Source organism: Lepeophtheirus salmonis, chromosome 6, assembly GCF_016086655.4.
Source record: "Lepeophtheirus salmonis chromosome 6, UVic_Lsal_1.4, whole genome shotgun sequence".
In the NCBI taxonomy this organism is placed as follows: Eukaryota; Metazoa; Arthropoda; class Copepoda; order Siphonostomatoida; family Caligidae; genus Lepeophtheirus; species Lepeophtheirus salmonis.
Window position 1 is genome coordinate 5,879,094 of NC_052136.2, and position 19,179 is coordinate 5,898,272.

A 19,179-nucleotide genomic window follows, 5' to 3' on the forward strand; every position below is an offset into this window, starting at 1 on the left:
AACGTTTGATTAATTTTCATTTCAATTTTTTAACTAGATTTACAATACTCTTCAAAGTAACTTAAATTTGGGAACAAACTCAATTCGAATTCGAATAAATATCCTAATATTAGAGATAAATGATATACAACTTAGTACAATTGAGATTTGTTTCGGTTGTACTCTTTATTTTTGATATGTTATAATTTATAAGTCATTTATGCTAGACTGCTCTAGAAGAGGCTTAATATTTATAATTGACTTGCGAGTAAAGACTTGAGACTCGATACCAAAGACTTTGGACTCTTATTGCACTTGCAATATATTGAATTTCTCTTGATAGAAATATTCTTTAAAAAGTTCAAAAACTCTTCCACTTTTTAAACATATAGGATACTAATACCTAACTCATAAATAAATTCAAAATATATTTCCGAAAATTGACGAAAAAAATTGTCTTCTTGTTAACTTTATGCGCCGCACTAATTTCCAAATAATTGTAGATTTGCAAGTTCAGGGGGAACTTTTCGGTCAATTATAGAATCGGAATATTCACTAGACAGTCGGGTAAAATATGGTCCACATAATTCTCTTGGTCCGTTGAAAAAAAAATATGTCAAATTAAATTAACCCTCTTCATTTAAAAATATGAAGTACTATCGAATTTTATATTAAAAAAAGAGATGCCAAGGTTGCCACTTCCACAGTTAATATTAACATCTTACGTATTTAATATTGATTTTCCCTTGGTACTCAATCTTGGAGGATACCTTAACCTTGGACTTTAGATTGAATTATTCACAAATCTTGATCAAATTAACTAAAATGCATTTGTAATACTCTTTCATTGTGGTAATTTAATGCGATTTTTTTTTTGTTCCCAGGCTTGAAGACATAGAGAAATAAATTATAATTGAAGATTTTATATTGAAAAATTAACGATAATAGAAAATATATTCAGATTTGCTTTGTGTCTGTAGACTTTCCTTAAGTTTTTTATACTCGTAGATAGCTTAAATGGAGTATTTTCACTAAGGTCGTCTTAGAGGTTTATAATTGATATTTTAACTACATAAAATGGACAAATTTCTAATAAACTTTGATAAAACTTCATCAAATGGCTTTAAGAATAAAAAATGACTTAATAACTGCATTGAATACTACTTGATGCTAATGTTAAACAGTGATATTTAATTAAAAAGGAAAAAGGTGTGTTTCATTAATATAAAGCTTGGTTGTTTAGGCCTCCAAAATTGACGACATTAAAATTGTCACGTGAAAACGCTATTTTGAGTTGTACACGGATAAACTGGACGATCCTCAACATGTTATAAGATTCAAATAAAGCAAGGTTAATAGAAATACAAGGTTATACCATTACATTTTTCCTACAAATGTTTGACTTCCACCACGCTTTTTAATAGTACGTCAAAGAGTATACTGTTACCGAGAGTAGCTATATATTGCCTTCCTTGATTGTTAATGTTAGAGTAAGAATGTTATACTCTATGGCGTCATATCTGTATGTCTTGCCGAGCAGTCCGGTACGGTACATCAAATTAAAAATTCTAGCAAGTCCGATTACATGATGGCATAACCTTGTATTTCTATTAACCTTGCAATAAACGAAATACAGGTCAGTATAAGAACATAAGCCTTGTGACTCGTACGTAGATGGTTGGCTTGAACGGCCCCAAGACCTATGGTAGGTTATTTGTCCATTGATTTTAACTATAGTAGCTCTGTAATATAATATCTTTATTATATGAATAATAAGACATGCTTAATTCTACATTTACAATAAAAGATGAACTAGACATAGGATAAATTCAGTAAATTAAACTAATTTATAAAAATGGCACAAACTAACTCATCAACATTTGTTTTCCATATATTCTTTACATCTTAATTTATAATCAATAACCATATAAATCAATATAACTTGGTACATGCAATGAGAAAAAATGAAGGATACAAATTTCATTCACAGACGATATATAGAAAAAAATGGAATGAATTATAAATATCTTAAGTGGAATGACATTAGTAAAAATCTTTGGCTTTTTGTAGAATATCATGATTCGAAATAAATAAAATACATCATAACAATATTTTTGATTTGATAGGACTAGTCAACTTTTTCATGTGCTTCTGGAACAAAGGAAAATAAATAAACTACGATTAATACATTAATTAACAAACAACCCGGATGATTACCAGTCTCATGATCTTCATCCTCCTCTTCAGCATCCATGATATCTGCACAACATATAGAGTAACATATTAACGAAAAAAATCCGAAAGGTAATCCAAAAAGAACTGCAGTTAGAGCTGGATTACCCTTCCACATTTCAAACAAATTTGAACGTAGTTCATAGTAAGCACGATATAATCTAAAATGAACAAAAAAATATTCAAATTAAAGAAATTTTTAATTATATTAAAACTAAATTAATTATAATTTACCTGACATTATACGAAGAACCTCCATAAACAGGAGCAGAACCTTGTACTATATCTTCCAAAAATAGTTGAACTGCTTCCGGAGTCATAAAGGACGGATCATCATCGGGAAGATGATGTTGATAGGAGGATACCTAAATAATTAATAATACAATCTAATTATCTCATCAGATCAAATTATCGTATTTTTACATTTAAAACTAAAAGATTAGGAAGAGATAAAGTTTCCATAGCCACTGAGTTGGCTAATTCTGGACTTCCTATCCATCCAAACTGAAAAATGCTTCTATATCTATGCAAATTTCTCTCTAAAACGAGTTTGATCATTTCCTTGAACTCTAACATTTCCTCTGATAATTCTCCAATACGATTTTCTTCCAAAACAGCCATTACCAAGAGTTTTTTACTCAACATAAGGTGGTTTAATTTACCCCTAGTCACCTTCATAAATAGTGGAAATCTTTCAGAATTAACCCAAGAGACCAAGGAAACATTTCTTGGGTCTAAAGTGACAAAAACACTTTCTTTCTCATCTTCCTCTGCTTTATATTTCTCCATCGTGAGGGATTCGGCTTTTGGAGGGTCTTCAAAAGCTCCATTGTCTTCAAATTTATGAGAAGTACCATCTTTAAAGACGCGTATTACATTCTTTTTGTGAGATACATCCGAAAATTTTTGAACAATTTCGGGTGGAGCATGATAAAAAAAAGTCATACTGTTGGTGTGCCGCGGCAAGAGACTTAAAATGTTTGTATAAAAGCCCTTCTGATGAGCCACTATATACGAAAAAGATCTCACTTCTTTCCATGGCTTTTCGAAAATCATCTTCAGTTTTGATCTGTGTGACTGATGGACCTAACAGTTTTTTAGAAAATGCGACAATGTCCTCTCTTGTTCGATCCCCTTCATAGGTATATTGATTTTCACCTTTTAAACTTTAAAAATGATTAATTAATTTATATAATATATTTGAATATTTATATAAATATACAAGAGAATTGTTGGAAATCCTTGAATATTAAATTCCGTCGCTACAATAGGAAAACGGGTGCAATCCACGCGTCCAACACGAACTGGATCATGAGCTAAGGATTGTTCCGATAGTTTCCAAATGGGTTCCAATTTTTTACAGTGTCCGCACCAAGGGGCATAAAACTGAATAATATAAATTATAATTATTATTTATTAAGCATTAAATGACAACTCGCCTTAATTAACCACATTCCTTCATGTTTAAGAGGGATGAATCTATATAAAAGAGACCATAATTAATGGATTAAGAAATTCTTATTCTTAATAGTAAGATAAAAGTTTAAAACCTGTCACTTAATTCTAGGACTTTACCATACGCAGCATGAATAGACAGACATATAAATATATAAACCAGAGGTATCGATTGCATGATGACAACTCGTAGAATAACTTGAGCAATCGGCAATGATATTAAGAGACAAGGACTATTCCAAACTTACAAGAGTTGTAAAAACCATATACATACATACTACAGTAGCTGTCGATTGAATAAAAAGGAAGGAAGCTGATATTATTTGTATAGTAGTCGGTTACAGTGAGTACTATAAATTATTGGAGAAAAGTTGTAGGAGCTGTGGGTAACTAATAATTAATAAAGGCGTACAAATGTAGAATGAGGAAGCGGAGATCAACATTAAGGTAAAGACGAGTATTTTCATCTCGTGGTCAATTAAGAACGAACAATAATCCTCATCATTCCCGTCGCAATCCTTGATATATTATTTCCTCGAGTAAAATAATTAATATATGTACCTTCGTTAATATTGTAAACACATAAAAATGTTTGGACAAACGTGGAGAATATATCATCAAATTCTCAATAAATATCCTCTTCGAACCCAAATGGTTCAAACTGGACTCATAATGGGCCTTGGAGACTTAGTTTCTCAACGAGTTATTCACGAAAAATCAGATATTGATCCTATTTCTGTTATAAGATTCAGTGGAATCGGCACTTTCTTTGTGGTATAATATTAATATATATCAATGAATAATTTGGCCTTCATAATTTCTACCAAAGTTTTTTTAAGGGTCCAAGTGTGAGACTTTGGTATTTATTCATGGAGAGAGTAATTGGATCCGCAGTAAATAAAAAAACAACTTTTATTAAAGTGGGCATGGATCAATTGTTATTCGCTCCGACTTTTACTGCAGGTATCATGATAGTCATTAATACCCTTCAAGCAAAGTCCTTTGATGAAATAAAAAAGGAATTAAGATCCAAGTATACGGATGTGATGCTCAACGGTTGGAAGGTAGATTATTAATTAATTCATAAACCATTTTACATATTGTTTTAACTGTTTAGATTTGGCCAATGGCTCAAGTGGTTAATTTCTACTTTATACCCTTTTTATATCGTCCATTGTTTGTGAACATTGTTGCTCTCTTTTGGAATACCTACCTTGCATGGAAAATTAATTAGATTATTAATTATTCATATTCATTCAGTAAATTTATTCTTTGATTTAGGTAGATTTTGTATTTTGGTGTATCAATAAAATTTAGTAAGTGAATAAAGAAATAATCCATCTGTTCAGAGTAATTCTAACAGGGACTGATGATAGAATTATGTAGTTAAATGATATTAAAAAAGCGTGTGTGGTTGTTGAAATGAATCCATAGAAAAAGTAGAATTAGATAATCATAATCATCTAATAGTTTAATGTATGCAATAATTATACATAATAGAAAAGTCAAATGAAAAGAAGCTGTACGTGGATCAGCTAGCAGGCTATGGAAGGAAGCTGACAACTAGCTGCTACAGGAGCAGCTTGAAATGAATTCCAATGAGTCAATGTATGTCAGAACGTAGTACTGTGCGTACGTGAAGACAAGTAAGAAAAGGAGAATTAAGAAGTTGGGAGGATGGGATGACGTTGATAGCTATACTAACCTTTTAAAAACCCTTGAGTGATTCTTTCATAAATACAAATAATTGATCTATTCATGATAATATGCCAGCATAGCCCATAGGGTTACTATACAATGGGATTGAGTGAGAAAGAGACTGGAGATGAGGAGGACAATGCTGGAGAGGGTGAGGAGGATGAAGAAGGCGGAAGAAGAGCCAATTTGTATCGCCTTTTTGATTCAATTCACTTTGATCCTTCCATGGCGATGACTTATCTCTTTCAATGCAAAAAGATGGAATTCCTACGATATATAGGAGATCGTCTTTTTAGTTTTCCAACATTAGAAGTGGACTCGCATTTACCTCAACTCTTGCACTTATCTCTTCATTTCCCAGATGTCCAAGCTGCTGTTCTTCCCTATCTCATTTCAAGGTCTCATGAATCCGTGGACTTTTCCCTTCGACTCATTTGGCTTCTTGATTCATTTAAGGTACGTTGTCTAGTGTTCATTTCATTCATGTAATATTTGTATATAAATTGTTATAGGAGAATCCGAAAACTTCACAAATCCGTGAAATAATAATTGCAGACGAAACGAAAAGATTGAAAAGAAATCGAATCAAAAGGCCTACTCATGTCCGTTCACGTTCGGATGCCACTGGACTTATTTTGCTAAATGGGTCCTCTATGAGTTTATCCCATTTTAAACAGAAACCAACACTGGGGAACCTTGCCTCTGGAAAAGCCTTTGATAATGGTTGCATTTGTTTTGAAACACGCCTTGCTACTGTTAATCATTTAAAAGGTAGAGGAGAAATTCCTTGTGCTTGTGGTGCTCCCCGATTTGCTGCTCAAATTCAATTCATTCAGGCTCTTACCAATATTGGTACATCTCTTGCTTTGATACCCATTAAAGAGGATAGAACTAAAAGATTGTGGGCAGATTTGTCCTCTATAAATATGAATCTTCCAGCCCGGGTTTGGCTTCCTATATACAGTTCTGAGCGACCTCACTATGTTGTACGCATTCCCGTTCAAAATGCAACTGTTCTTAATTCCAAGGATAAAGCACCTTATATAATCTATGTTGAAGTTGTCGAAGTTCCGGATCTCGGCAATTCACCTACACCCTTAAAAATAAAAAGTAGTTTGAGGCACGTACGTTCTGAGGAAAGACTTATGGAATTGGAACCTCCATGTGGGGACTCACCAGGTCCAAACTCGTCTTCATCTTCAATATCCAATATTACGCCTCCTCATTTCTCCGTAGATTCGATATCGTTACATTCCTTTAAAGATGATTTTGAAGATGTTTGGTCTGCCGATATTGGAGAAGAGGAACTCCTTATGGGATATCATTCAGGATCTATGGATACTATGTCTCAAATATCCGTTGATTCCATGGGCTATAAAGAACCTCCTCCTATTTTAGCTACTGACATTAGAAAAAGATTGGAAGAAAGTGTTGAAGAACTTAAAAGCTCTAAAAAATTTCCTCACGATCCTAATGATCCTTCTGCTTCCGTCCTAAAAGAAACCTGGGCGGAAAAGACGGAGAAAATTAAGATGCTTTCACCTTATGGCCATCTTCAAAATTGGCAACTACTATCAGTTATCGTCAAGTGCGGAGATGATTTAAGGTCGGAAGCTATTTAAACTTGTATTTATATTTTTTGCTCACTTCCAGTTCTTTTTATATTTTAAAGGCAGGAACATTTAGCTTATCAAATACTCGAAATGTTGGATCGTATTTGGAAACGCGAAAGAGTCAAATTATGGGTTAAACCCTATCGCATTTTAGTTCTTTCTGATAATTGTGGTATGATAGAACCAATTTGGAATACTGTTTCCCTTCACCAAGTGAAAAAGCAGAGCAAAAAAACGCTTTTAAATTATTTTATTTCTGAATTTGGAGATTTTAACTCAGAAGGTTTTCTTACAGCTCAGCACAACTTTGTTCGAAGCTGTGCTGGCTATTGTATTGTATCGTACCTGCTACAACTTAAGGACCGTCATAATGGGAATATATTACTAGATAATCAAGGACATTTAATTCATATTGATTTTAATTTCATTCTTTCACACTCTCCTCAGAATTTAGGATTTGAAAACTCTCCCTTCAAATTAACTACGGAGTTTGTTGATGTGAGATCCCTTCAATTAACGTTTTCTAATTTTTAATTCGAATTACTCACTCTTTAGGTCATGGGAGGACGTGACGGGGAAATGTTTCATTTTTTAAAAACTCTCATACTTCAAGGACTCATTGCAGTAAAGAAACATCATGAGCAAATAATGTCACTTGTTAATATCATGAGAACGGGTATGTAGATATTAAAAAATTATATTTTGGTAACCTACAAGTAGAGATCTGACAACGTCTAGTATGCAAGTTTGATAGACGAAATATCTCCTGACAGATAACTAAAAAAAACTATAGAACATTTTCAAATGACGTTAACATAGTTGATCTCGACCATTTTGGAGGCCTAAACAACCAAGTTTTATAACTATGAGTCTCCTTTTTTCATTCATATTACGAAAAATAGTAAGCTAATGGAGTCAAAATAGGACCAACAAATAAAAAGGACTTAAACCTTACTGTATGTATAATTTTAATACATCTACTGCCTAGTTTTATTATATATCTGAACCTAAAATATATTGACAATATATTATCAGATCGTTATTCAATCTTATTTCCACATTGTAGATAAAAATTAACTATTATAATGAAAGTAACAATCAATTTTTATCTAACTATCCTACTTTTCTTGTCCCTAATCGATCAAAAAAAAAAAAAAAAAAAAAAAAAGAGTCATAATTTAGCTACCACTTTTAAGGATTTTCAGTACATATTACGTTGATTTAATTCAAATATCCGTGTTTATCATGGCATAAAGGAGTATTCAGTACAAGTATTAAGTCTTTTATTTTTAAAGGCATTTGATGAAGTTTTATCATAGTACTAAATGAAATTTGTGCATTTTATTTAGTAAAAATATCAATTATGAGCCACCCAAGATGGCGTCCCTTTTAATTATAATGCAATTTATGACGTCAGTGAAAATACTCAACCAAGTCATTTACCAGTATAAGAAACTCAACCAAGTCATTTACAAGTATAAGAAACTCAACCAAGTCATTTACAAGTATAAAAAACTCAAGTCAAGTCTCCTGAAAATTAACCCATTAACGCTGAGAAATATTTTTTTAAACATTCTTGAATGAATTTTTTTAATTTAAGTAATATGTAGGTAAATATGAGTGAAAAAATTCCCGAGAATGAATGTTCTTTGAACCAAAAAAAAAGTTATTTTTAAATGATCACACTAAGCAGATCTTGAATACCTTTTAAACATATTTTATATTATCTTTAATTTCTCAATATATAATATTCAACCTTCGGAACAAAAAAATACATATTTAAGTACCACAATTGAAGAGTATTACAAATGCATTTTAGTTAATTTGATCAAGATTTGTGAATAATTCAATCTAAAGTCCAGAATAAGGCATCTGCTATTTTTGAATCAGAAAAAAGATTGAGTACTTTGGGAAAAATAAATATTAACTACGTAAAATATTAATATTAACTGTTGAAATTTATCCCCCATATACTTTGATGAGTATAAAATATAGTTCTATGAAGATTTATTGAAATTTGTTCATTTTATTTAGTAAAACTATCAACTTTGAGCCCCCAAAATGGTGTTTCCTTCAATTATGATTAAATTTATGACGCGAGTGAAAATGCTCTTTAGTGCTCCTTGCTTTGGAATTTTCGAAATTGGGAGAAGTTATTAATTTGAGCTTTAAAATCTTGAAGGTTATAAACATACTTTTTTTTAAATACATCCCTATCTACAAGGTATTAGTGCTCATACTAAATAATTCATTGTCCCTATTTTGAAAATTCAAACGTACTTGCAGGCAAGGAGCACTATAGTATATATAAGTGTCTCTTAACCAGAGCGAGGAGCGGTTAAGCATATTTTGTTCGGCACAAAAATATAAAAAAAATTATAGGACTCGGCAGTCGTTATACGATTGGGAATCAATGGTTTACTAGAGATCTCTGTCAACAAATATATAGTTAGTCAATGTTAGCAACATATACTTTATTTTTTCATTCATATTCTCCATGATTTCGATAATTTTCCCATCTCTATATTATATATATATGTGTTAATGTGGTGTAAAATTTGTAACTTATATAATCAGATCGTACAATTTGCAACCAAAAAATTAGATTATGATGAGGATATTGCAATGCAATGTTAGAATATTCCTGGGATACTCCATATATTCATAGTGTATTTGTTGACTTTTTGGTAATGAAAATGTCGGATTGATAAGTTTTCATTATCAACTTCAAATAACCACAGTTATATTAGTTGTAAATACATAATCAATAAGTTATATTAGTATGCCAAAATGAAATGACATCATCAATTAATGGGTTTAAATTATAATGACGGATGTTGTGTTTACGTAAAGTATAATAAAACGAGGATATTGTAACTTGTACAATCTGCTTATACAAGCTACAACTGGTACACTTCATATATGGCTTAACTAATAAACACAGTATTATCTTAATAGGTTCACCTTTGCCCTGTTTCTCGTCCAGCTCATCAGCCATAGAAAATTTAAGAAATCGATTTCATATGTCCTTTACTGATACTCAATTAAATGATTTAGTAGATAGTATGGTGGAGCAGTCCATCAATTCATTAACTACGAAGCTCTATGACGGATATCAATACTTTACTAACGGAATTTTATAATTAAAAAAAAAATAAAAGAAATCAAAACATGATATACAACATTGTCAGTTTTCAAAATAAGTAAATAATAAACACGGAAGATTTTTTGTATGTACGGAGGGTTGCAATTTATTTCTTTATCAAAAAGTGAGAGTAATGATGGATTCTATTAAATTATAACAAAATATGTATAAAGGCAGATACAAACTGCGCAGTCTGAAGGAGTATCATGAGGACTCCCAGTATAGCGTCAAGTCGGGTCACGACTGTTTGCCATGCAGTGAAATACAGAATGGCGTACATAGAAGGTACCGTGAGAACAAGTATTTGAAAAATGGAACGCAAGCGCTGGTTAAAAGGTGCATGTCGAAGGGAATCATTATGTTTTTGACCAAGTAGTAGACGAATACATTCAATAAGAACTGTGGAAGCGAAGAGAAACACTTCGTAGATAAGAAGGCTAAAAGTGTAACTCGGGACGAGAGTGTATTTGAATAAAAATAGAGAAAACTCCACGACGGCGTAGAGTCCGAAGTAGAAAATGTTGAAATAGAGGAGTATAGAAAAAGTTATCCCTGAGTCCATAATAATAAGTCTATAGCACTCAGTTTCATAGTATCATTGACAGATAAAATTTAATAATATATTTGTGAGAGGGACAGAATTAGTGACTACTATTATTAGTAGTACTAAGACGGTTAGCGTATTTATTTTTGAAGGCAATGAGAATTAGAATAATAGATTCTCATGCTCAATATATATATACATATTTTACGAGGAAAGTTATTCGTCGCACTATATGAGCCGACTCATTGTTGTATGTTGTTGTCCGAGTTATGTGATGTCATAGTGAAAAAAGAGGGGGAAAGGCCAAAAATATATGAACGAAATGAATGAAGAGAGAGAGGAGAATAATAATAAATATACAGCAGTTGAGTAAAAAATTTACTAAGCCACGTTTTAGTGATGTTGTTTTACTTTCTTTCCCTCCACGGATCCGCGTAGTGCCTTTAATCTCTTTATAAAATTCTGCTGTTGCTGCACTACGTTTTCTTTTCTTTTTCCATGATCATCGAATTAGAAGCTGAAGGATGCTTGATAAATAAAAAAAAGTAGGGAAATGCGCCTGGTAGTTGAGGAGATACCTGGCCCTGTAGTTACCTTTTTCCTACAACAGATGTCGCTCTTCATAATAGCACAGATGACGTTCCTTTGTCATTTTCCAAAGCACAACGGATGATGTCATTGGGACTCCAAATACAGGAAAATAACGATGGAGAATAATTGAAAAACCTAAGTATAATGTCCATAAATAAGGAATGAACGGAAAAAATAAATTTAAATTACTTACTATATTTTTTACTTTTGATGTATTACATTTAGCCAATGACGTTAACAAAAATGATGACTCAATAAATCTGCTATGTTTGCCCTACGATTTTCGGGTTGCCTAACCTTGTTTTAGTAGCATTGCATTTTCATTTTTTGGCCGTATGGAAAGTTAACCTTCTACATGCAGTTCAAAGGGTGAATTCGTAGAGGCTGCGTAGTTAATTATGGAGTAATATCCAACTCTCCCTAGCGGAGACAAAAAGTATCGCCATGACAGTTTGGGTTTGTACAAGTATTGATCACGTGTGCTTTGGTGACGTTACTTTGTTTCTCAGCTTTACGTGCGCTAGCCAGTTAGGAAAAAAGGGAAAAGAAGAGAAGGGAAGAAGAAGACGAGGACGAGATTGAATTGTGGAAGTGTTTTTGTCTGTTTGTACTTGCCCCTGCCTGAGTGCAACTTCCATTTGCTTTTTTTCCCACTCAATGCTATTTAGTGCTGTCTTTAGAAGGAAGTTTCGTTCCAATCCAATCGCTGATTAACTCTCTTTTGAAAACTCGAGGTCTTTTGAATTTGTGACGTGTTGATTATTGAAGGAGTGCTTGATAATCTAATTTTTGTCTCTTGGGTTGTACTCTTGTATATTTCTTGGCTCGTGTGAGAGAATGGCTGAAACATCCATGAATTTTGGTCCTGAATGGATCCGTACCTTGACGGAAAGAGGGAGTCACAGCAAGGGCGGCGGAAGTGTAAGTGGAGGTCGAGGAGAAATGAGTAATAGTAGTAGATGCTCCACAAGCAGCCGGAGTGCCCTGGGAGAGGTGAAGTTCTATAGTTCGAGTTGGGGTCCCCGTTACACAAAAGAGGAGATGTTGGATCGTGTGCGCTCCATGTTTGGGGGTCCGGAGGAAGAGCCCGACGAAAACGTGATGTTTCCTCCCAAGTATCTGGACAAGGACTACACCCGATGTGATCCCACCCTCTGGTTCAAAAAGGAGGACGAGGACCCTGATGTGGGAGGGCCCGGACTTCCCGCCAATTCCGACGCATCCCTCCGATTCTATAAAAAAGAAGGCTTACTCTCCACTCTTGCAGAAGATCCTCTGGGGGATCCGCCTTTTGAGAGACATCGAAGCCTGGACGCCTCTCACTCTTCTAAAGGTAGTTGCTTGTCAGTTGTCACTTGTCTTGACTTCGCTTCTCCTTTATGTAATACCTTATTATTACAGGTCCTCGATCTTATGAGCGATCCATGAGCGACAGAGGAGGAAGATCCAAATGGTACGACAGGCCCACAGCCGAAGAAAAGTTCAACGGAGTCTCTTCTCCTAGGAAAGCATACACTCGGGTTCCATTCGATGACTGGCGTAAGACTCCTACTAAAAATGAAGACGAGTGGAGAAACATCAGACAGCCAAATAGATGGAGTGTTTGGCGATCACCTTCAGAGGGGGATGCAACCTTTAGAAAATATGAGTTCTCCAAATCCAATGCTATATCTCCTTCATCCAAAAATCCCAAATGGCGTGATGAATCCTCTTTTAAATTGGTTTCTCGAACTGGAACGAACTTTAGCTCACGTGGGGGAGCACATTCCTCTGCTTTTCGTCGACGACATGAATCCATTGATACTCTACCAGAGTGGGCACATGATGATGTGCCGATTGAAAAAATAGGTGGAAGTTTCGATTCTGCTGGAAAGTTTCAACAACCCATTAAACTGATGGAGAATGACAACTATCTTATGAATCCAGAAAAAGACAAGGGCTCCCCCAAAGGAGATTTAATAGAGGAGCAGCACGATGGGGAAGATAAAAATTACCAAATTGGAAATCATCATCAGGTTCAAGAAAGTCCATATGCTAGTAATGGGAACGAAAATCATGATGGTGGGGGTGAGAAGCCTGATAGATTTATAAATCTATCGAAAAAGGATATTCAATCCTCTATTGAGCTAGAGTCTGCATCTTCGGAGGTTATCTTATCTGATAATCCCGATAAGGTTTCTAATAATTCTCTCACTAATCATGTAGAAGTAGTGACTAAAGGCCAAACAAAGGAGGTTCCGGGAAGTATTATGTCACAATTGGATGCTAAAAAGATGCCACTTCAGGACTCTATGGACAATGCAACCTCTTCTGTGGGAATGAATAAACCTTCTATACGAATGCCAGAAACGACAGAAGAATATAAATGGATTTATTTAGATCCTGAAGGAAAGACACAAGGCTCATTTCCGAGTATTCAAATGTTGGATTGGTTCCAAAAGGGCTACTTTCCTCCAGATCTTCGTCTCAGAAGAACAATTGACAAACGATTTTTACAACTTTCAGAATTTACTAAATTATGTGGCTACATACCCTTTTTACCAGGACTGCGCCTCCCTCCTTTAGATGCTGAAGATGAAGTTCAGAAGCTACAACAACAGCTTATTGAGCGGGAGCAGCAGGCTTCATATATGAGACAATTCCAAGCACAACTATTAATGCAGCAATTGGTTCAACAACAAGAACAACAGCAGCAGCAACAGCAACAACATTTTATATCGTTGCAGCAACAGCAGCCTCAACCACCACCACCGCAACAACAACCACCGCTGCAACCACCTAGATCGGATCCCCCTCTTTTAAACAAATTAATGCAGATGCTGGGTACAAGTCCTGCGGCACCACCAGTAGCTAACCCTAATATTTTAAGCGGAATGGAACGACCGCCTCTGATTAATGCCCCCGAACAGGTTTCCATCCATCCATCGAATCCCATAAATCATCTTATGGCCCAACAGTCCGGTGTTCGACCACAATTTTCCGATGTTATTCCATCATCTTCTAACATGACGAATCCTTTGGACGTGTCTCAAAAGCCTTCATCTCCCGCTACTACTACTACGTCCTCTCAAAACTATGATCCAATCAAATCCCTTCTGGCTCAACTTCAACTTAGTGTTCAACCCCAAAATGTGAACACAGGCAATTATTTTATTCCTAGTGAAGCATCGAATAGCGATCCTCTATCTCATAGAATTCTACCTGATTCTTCGCAACCGCCACAACCTCCACAACATTCTACCTCCTTAGGTCAAAACTCTATTTGGGATGTTGAACGAAATAATATTCCTTATAGTAGTGAACAACAGCAACAAACACAACAAATGTCCTCAGTGTCACATATTTGGAATAAATCCGATCATCAACAATCCCAAGTCAGTTATGACAATGACATGAAGTTTCAAATCCAACGAGCAAGCAGCATGGATCTTCAAAAACAGCAGGAAATCCACCAGAAAAATGAGCTTGAAAAGCAACAAGCTTTACTTAAACAACAAGAGCTTGAAAAGAAAAAAGAAGAACTACGTTTACAACAAGAAAAAATTGAGAAACAACAGGAACTCATCCGGCAATCAGAGTTTGAAACGTATAGTAATGAACAACAGCGATCCTTGCATCATCACCAGCAGCTGCAAGATAAAAATGATTCAAATTTAAACAATAACAATCATAGTTCTGAATTGGTGAAGGATAATAATTTCGATTGTGATCCGGAGCGCAATACTGACACCGTTGAAGATGTTAATTTTGATGATTTTGTCAAGCCGAAATTCACTGAGAAAAAGGACCGTAAGAACCGAAAAGCTGAAGAAAAAAGAAAGAATAGGGAGGCTAAAAAGGAGAACTTGATGACACAACAAAAATACATCCCTGGAATGGAGGGCTCACTTAAACCCGTGGAGCCTGTCGTTGCTGTTCCTATAGAACACGATGATTATCAATATGCTCAGGAAACACAACAACAGGCATTAATCAGATTGCACGAAGAGCAACAAGCTGTATTAATTGAAAAGGAGAAACAAGTACCTCCCCATCCAGTTATTCAGCCAAAGTTGGCTCCCTGGGCTAAAAAAATGGAAGAAACTACAAACAATGATTTAAGCCTGGCTGAAATACAAAAGATTGAAGCCGAACATGAACATGAAGCTCGCATTCTAAAGGAAGCTCGGGAACTCCAAATGAAAGAGTTGAATAAAGTTGTGGAAGAAGAATCAAAGGAGTCATTCATCACCGCAAAAACTAATTGGCAACAAAATACTGAGGCTGAAGATTTCCTTCAAATCATTGAAGAAGAATATCGACTGGAAAAGGCACGACAAGAAAAAGAGAAAACAAATAAAAAAAATAGAAAAAAAGATATGGGACTGGCACAAGCCTCTGTCTGGGGCTCCGGTAGTACAAACTTATCTTGGGCCTCAAAAACGGGCACAAATATTGCTTCACAAGTACCGCAACAACAACAGAATCTGCACAACGCCCCCATCAAGACTGTTGTTGCGAATCCTACTGTTGTAGGGTTTTGGGATGATACTTCTTCACTTAAATCCAGGAGTAGTGATGATGCTCCTGTTGTTAATAAGCCCAAAAAGTCATCGAAAAAAGTGAAGGAGGATAGTAACAACAAGGGTAACAGTAGTAGTGGTGTCTCTGGAGATTCCGATAAAGGAAGGCAACGTAATAAATTTGAAGACTGGTGCACCAACGCCCTCAAGTCTTACACTGTTCAAGTTGATATTCCTACTTTTTTGTCATTTTTAGAATCCATTGACTGTCCTTTTGAGGTAAAAAAAAACAAACAAACAAACATGCTTATTACCCAATATAATATATATTACTTATTTTAATACTATTTAGGTGAACGATTATGTGAATAGTTATATTGGTGAAGGTAAAGGCCCTAAAAGTTTCGCAAAAGAATACTTGGAGCGTCGTTCAAAGTGGAGAAATTCATTGAAAAAAAATAATAAAATGGAAGATAACCTAATGGCTCCAGCTACTGCCATTAATCCGGGAGAATATTCTGAATTTCAATCTGTAAAGGGAAGTAAAGCAAAAAATAAACGGCCAAAGCCTGGAAAAGGACAAAAAATGGATGTGAGTCACCTTCTTGGTTTCTCAGTTGCCTCTGATAGAGTGAACGCAGGAGAATTAGACATACCTCAGTGATTAAATGAATCTACTTTTTGAATATTGGAAGATTATGTTGTTGTTAGGTTATTTGTCAAAAAAAATCAATCGAATAATAATTTATGATGATGCAATTTTTCTTTTGAGATATATCGATTTTATTCAGCTTTTGGAAAGTTATAATTATTGATATGACAATTTATTTGTCACTTGGCTACATGGATAAATTATGATAAAATTATTTCCGTATCAAGTGTCGTATTATGGAAATATAAATGCTAATGTATAAAACAATATTTTTTAAATATATGATAGAATTATATTTTCCTTAAATCTGTGCTACGTCTGTTCTACATTTATTTTTGTCATAGAATTTACGTATACAGTAACCTTGAGAGAGAGAGAGAAGCATTTAGAGTAGTCGAGTTTAATGATAAGCTAATATTGTTATTGTTTTTTTTGTCAACACTTAAGCTGATCCTAATTTGTTATCATTTCATTTAAAGTTCTTCTCATTTCCTATCCAATGCCTTATACTATTAATTCCTGTGGACGAATTTGCCCAATGCCATAAATATGTTTTAAATATCGGTAGCTTTCGCAATTTGCACACTGCCTTTATTGATTTGAAAGGAGCATGAAAGGCTGTTTACTCACTCGTTGTATCCCCCCCCCCCTTCATCATCTTTTCTTCAACCAGAATGTTGTAAATTAAAGAGTATATATGTATCCTTCCTTGCCGGCGGGCCTCTATCCTTTGATTTTGTGTCTGCATGGCACTATATGTAGAGGAGCCTTCTTTTCCTCCATACTGTAAAATAAATAAGAATTACAACAGGCCTTTATTTATTAGATAGCTCCCTCTACCGAATTCGAGGCCTAAGTTGTAATGTACTCAAGGAAAAGAAAAGAAAGCCCCTCTTGGAAAATCGCGAGAAGCCCTCTGTTTTACTCTCTCTCTCTCAATTGCCTTATTGATACATTAATACTAAAAAATAGATTGAATTCGTTGAAGAAGACAGAACTATGGATAATGTTCCTCCAATTTGACATGGTTTGGACAACTCAATTCTTGCTCTGGATGGTGTATCTGACTAAGAAATTTTGAACAATTGCAGTGAATATATAGATTTGTTTGAAACCATCCAGTAAAAAAATCCTTAGCAAATTTGTCAACGGAGTTCTAATATACAACATTTGTTTTTCCAGTGTTCTAAGTCCATAGTTTTTTTTTTTTAAATCAAATAAGTGATTGAAACTAAAGCCCTTTATTATAGGACATACAATACATTAGTTATAATTATCCCAGAGTTAGTGTGTATGGTTTCAGCATCTACTCCTAGTGTACCTATATACACCACATATATTATATGTATATATTCATAAGCAATATATAAGTATGTAATTAGTGTTGAATGACTTCAATTCCCCTCATCAATCCCCCTTTGAAAGTTTCCTTTTGGACTCAAGTGGTGAATGCAACAACTTTTTCTCGTCAAATAACAAGAAGAGGAGAAGGAATCAAGTACAAGATGTAAATACCACGTGATGTCTATACAGAAGTGGTAAATGGGACCTTTGAATGCACCTCTACAAGATTAAGACTCTTTTTTTATCTTCCAAGAAGAAGTTTCCATTTCCAATAAGGTAAATAAAAACTCCTTCATTCACAATGTATTTATATGAACAAAGTCCATGAAGGGCTATGGAATAAATAAAATAAAATATCGCATCACGCATCTATTAGAGGTTAAACTCACGCAACTTCTTTTTAATGTAACTCTTCCCAGAAAAATATTTTATATAAAATAAAATTGTTCCTTTCTGAAACTATAAGTATTTAAAAAAACCCGTCTATAAGTATTGAAAGCCCTTATTTAATCAAGTGCTTGTCACATATTATTACATTATACTATGAGTAAGTCATGTATGTATTAAAGTATGGCACGTATCTATTGATATATAGGGCTTTGATACTTCGGAACTTAATTCCTTATTCATTTTGAAATGAAATGTTATTATTTTTTATAACAATATATTAATTCAAATCATATTGATTTAATGACAATAAATAATATTAGGATTTGAGAATGGAAGAAGAAGATTAAGGGGGGTAAAAGAGAGAGAGAGAAAGAAAAAGAAGAGAAGTATTATATATTTTTAGATGTTTATGTAGAAAGCTCAATTTCTGTAAATTTTTTTATTACAAAATATAAAGAGAAATTTTTTTTTGTATTTTACTATACATACGAGAATAATATATCATGATGATGACCTTACATGCTGAAAAAGAAAGGAAGAAGAAAAACAAGTGTATCACTTTTTAGCACTTGTGACGTCATATACTGTATATATATACATAATTATTTATTTAAACTTTGAAGGCTCTTTAGATAATATAGTCGATAAATAGAGCTACCTGATTATGAATCCTTAGAAGTTAATATTCTAATAACTGTGTATTTACATATACAGTATGTATAACTTTGTTGATTATAAAAGTATCACTGAATCAAGAGCACTGATTCACGCTTTTTAACAAATTTATTTATATATAATAAGTTGGTTGAGTCATTTGTGAAGGGACAATGTTGCTTTTATATTTATTTATATTTGAATGAAGTCTTTTTAGGTATTACGAATGCCAGTCCAGAGCTGCCACAAACAATGAGTGGGCAAATCTTCCTTCTAGGTCCGAAGTCGACTCTCAAAATGGTAACATATTCATTTGTTGAAACTAAAAACTCGACGCGTTCAGGAGCTATATTTTAATGCTTCTGTCTTAGGAAAGGCCT

At 34.1% G+C, this 19,179-nt stretch overlaps 4 protein-coding genes and 1 long non-coding RNA gene across 7 annotated transcripts; 3 read left to right on the plus strand and 2 right to left on the minus strand.

Annotated features, from left to right (window-relative positions):
• Nucleotides 1–1,720: 1,720 nt before the first annotated feature.
• Tmx3 (Thioredoxin-related transmembrane protein 3) lies at nucleotides 1,721–3,974 on the minus strand. The gene is given in 8 exon segments (XM_040714266.2): nucleotides 1,721–2,130; nucleotides 2,197–2,372; nucleotides 2,446–2,576; nucleotides 2,635–3,150; nucleotides 3,152–3,377; nucleotides 3,434–3,597; nucleotides 3,651–3,690; nucleotides 3,762–3,974. Coding segments are annotated over 8 exon segments (1,359 nt in total). The 5' UTR covers nucleotides 3,845–3,974; the 3' UTR covers nucleotides 1,721–2,107.
• Nucleotides 3,975–3,993: 19 nt separating this feature from the next.
• Nucleotides 3,994–5,044, plus strand: Mpv17 (Mitochondrial inner membrane protein MPV17). The gene is made up of 3 exons (XM_040714267.2): nucleotides 3,994–4,440; nucleotides 4,506–4,730; nucleotides 4,784–5,044. Exons 1-3 carry the CDS (start codon nucleotides 4,255–4,257, stop codon nucleotides 4,898–4,900), a joined length of 528 nt encoding a protein of 175 aa, XP_040570201.1. The 5' UTR covers nucleotides 3,994–4,254; the 3' UTR covers nucleotides 4,901–5,044.
• A 6-nt stretch (nucleotides 5,045–5,050) lies between these two features.
• On the plus strand, nucleotides 5,051–10,214 carry fwd (phosphatidylinositol 4-kinase beta fwd). 2 transcript variants are annotated; one of them, XR_005864788.2, is made up of 6 exons: nucleotides 5,051–5,820; nucleotides 5,877–6,970; nucleotides 7,037–7,475; nucleotides 7,533–7,653; nucleotides 7,716–7,933; nucleotides 9,936–10,214. XR_005864788.2 is itself a non-coding variant. In XM_040714265.2 (5 exons), exons 1-5 carry the CDS (start codon nucleotides 5,464–5,466, stop codon nucleotides 10,118–10,120), a joined length of 2,196 nt encoding a protein of 731 aa, XP_040570199.1. In that variant the 5' UTR covers nucleotides 5,051–5,463; the 3' UTR covers nucleotides 10,121–10,214. The 2 variants fall into 2 exon arrangements, 1 of the variants encoding a protein (XP_040570199.1); XM_040714265.2 differs by lacking the exon at nucleotides 7,716–7,933.
• On the minus strand, nucleotides 10,202–11,588 carry LOC121119570 (uncharacterized). The gene is made up of 3 exons (XR_005864789.2): nucleotides 11,451–11,588; nucleotides 11,261–11,392; nucleotides 10,202–11,193 (listed from the first exon to the last, which is right to left on the minus strand). It is a non-coding gene; the product is annotated as an uncharacterized lncRNA (long non-coding RNA).
• Gyf (GIGYF family protein Gyf) lies at nucleotides 11,140–16,717 on the plus strand. 2 transcript variants are annotated; one of them, XM_040714263.2, is made up of 3 exons: nucleotides 11,140–12,590; nucleotides 12,659–16,038; nucleotides 16,112–16,717. In XM_040714263.2, the coding sequence occupies exons 1-3, from the start codon at nucleotides 12,095–12,097 to the stop codon at nucleotides 16,421–16,423; spliced, it is 4,188 nt and encodes a 1,395-aa protein (XP_040570197.1). In that variant the 5' UTR covers nucleotides 11,140–12,094; the 3' UTR covers nucleotides 16,424–16,717. The 2 variants fall into 2 exon arrangements, with proteins under 2 accessions (XP_040570197.1, XP_071745595.1); XM_071889494.1 differs by having other exon boundaries at nucleotides 11,187–12,600.
• The last annotated feature ends 2,462 nt before the right edge of the window (nucleotides 16,718–19,179 follow it).

Coding starts and splice junctions, on each gene's coding strand:
- Gyf (XM_040714263.2), top strand. CDS start 12,095: ATGGCTGAAACATCCATGAATTTTGGTCCTGAATGGATCCGTACCTTG. Junction 12,591..12,658: donor CGCCTCTCACTCTTCTAAAG/GTAGTTGCTTGT, acceptor TTATTATTACAG/GTCCTCGATCTTATGAGCGA. Junction 16,039..16,111: donor CCATTGACTGTCCTTTTGAG/GTAAAAAAAAAC, acceptor AATACTATTTAG/GTGAACGATTATGTGAATAG.
- Mpv17 (XM_040714267.2), top strand. CDS start 4,255: ATGTTTGGACAAACGTGGAGAATATATCATCAAATTCTCAATAAATAT. Junction 4,441..4,505: donor GAATCGGCACTTTCTTTGTG/GTATAATATTAA, acceptor AGTTTTTTTAAG/GGTCCAAGTGTGAGACTTTG. Junction 4,731..4,783: donor TGATGCTCAACGGTTGGAAG/GTAGATTATTAA, acceptor TTAACTGTTTAG/ATTTGGCCAATGGCTCAAGT.
- fwd (XM_040714265.2), top strand. CDS start 5,464: ATGGGATTGAGTGAGAAAGAGACTGGAGATGAGGAGGACAATGCTGGA. Junction 5,821..5,876: donor GGCTTCTTGATTCATTTAAG/GTACGTTGTCTA, acceptor AAATTGTTATAG/GAGAATCCGAAAACTTCACA. Junction 6,971..7,036: donor AAGTGCGGAGATGATTTAAG/GTCGGAAGCTAT, acceptor TATATTTTAAAG/GCAGGAACATTTAGCTTATC.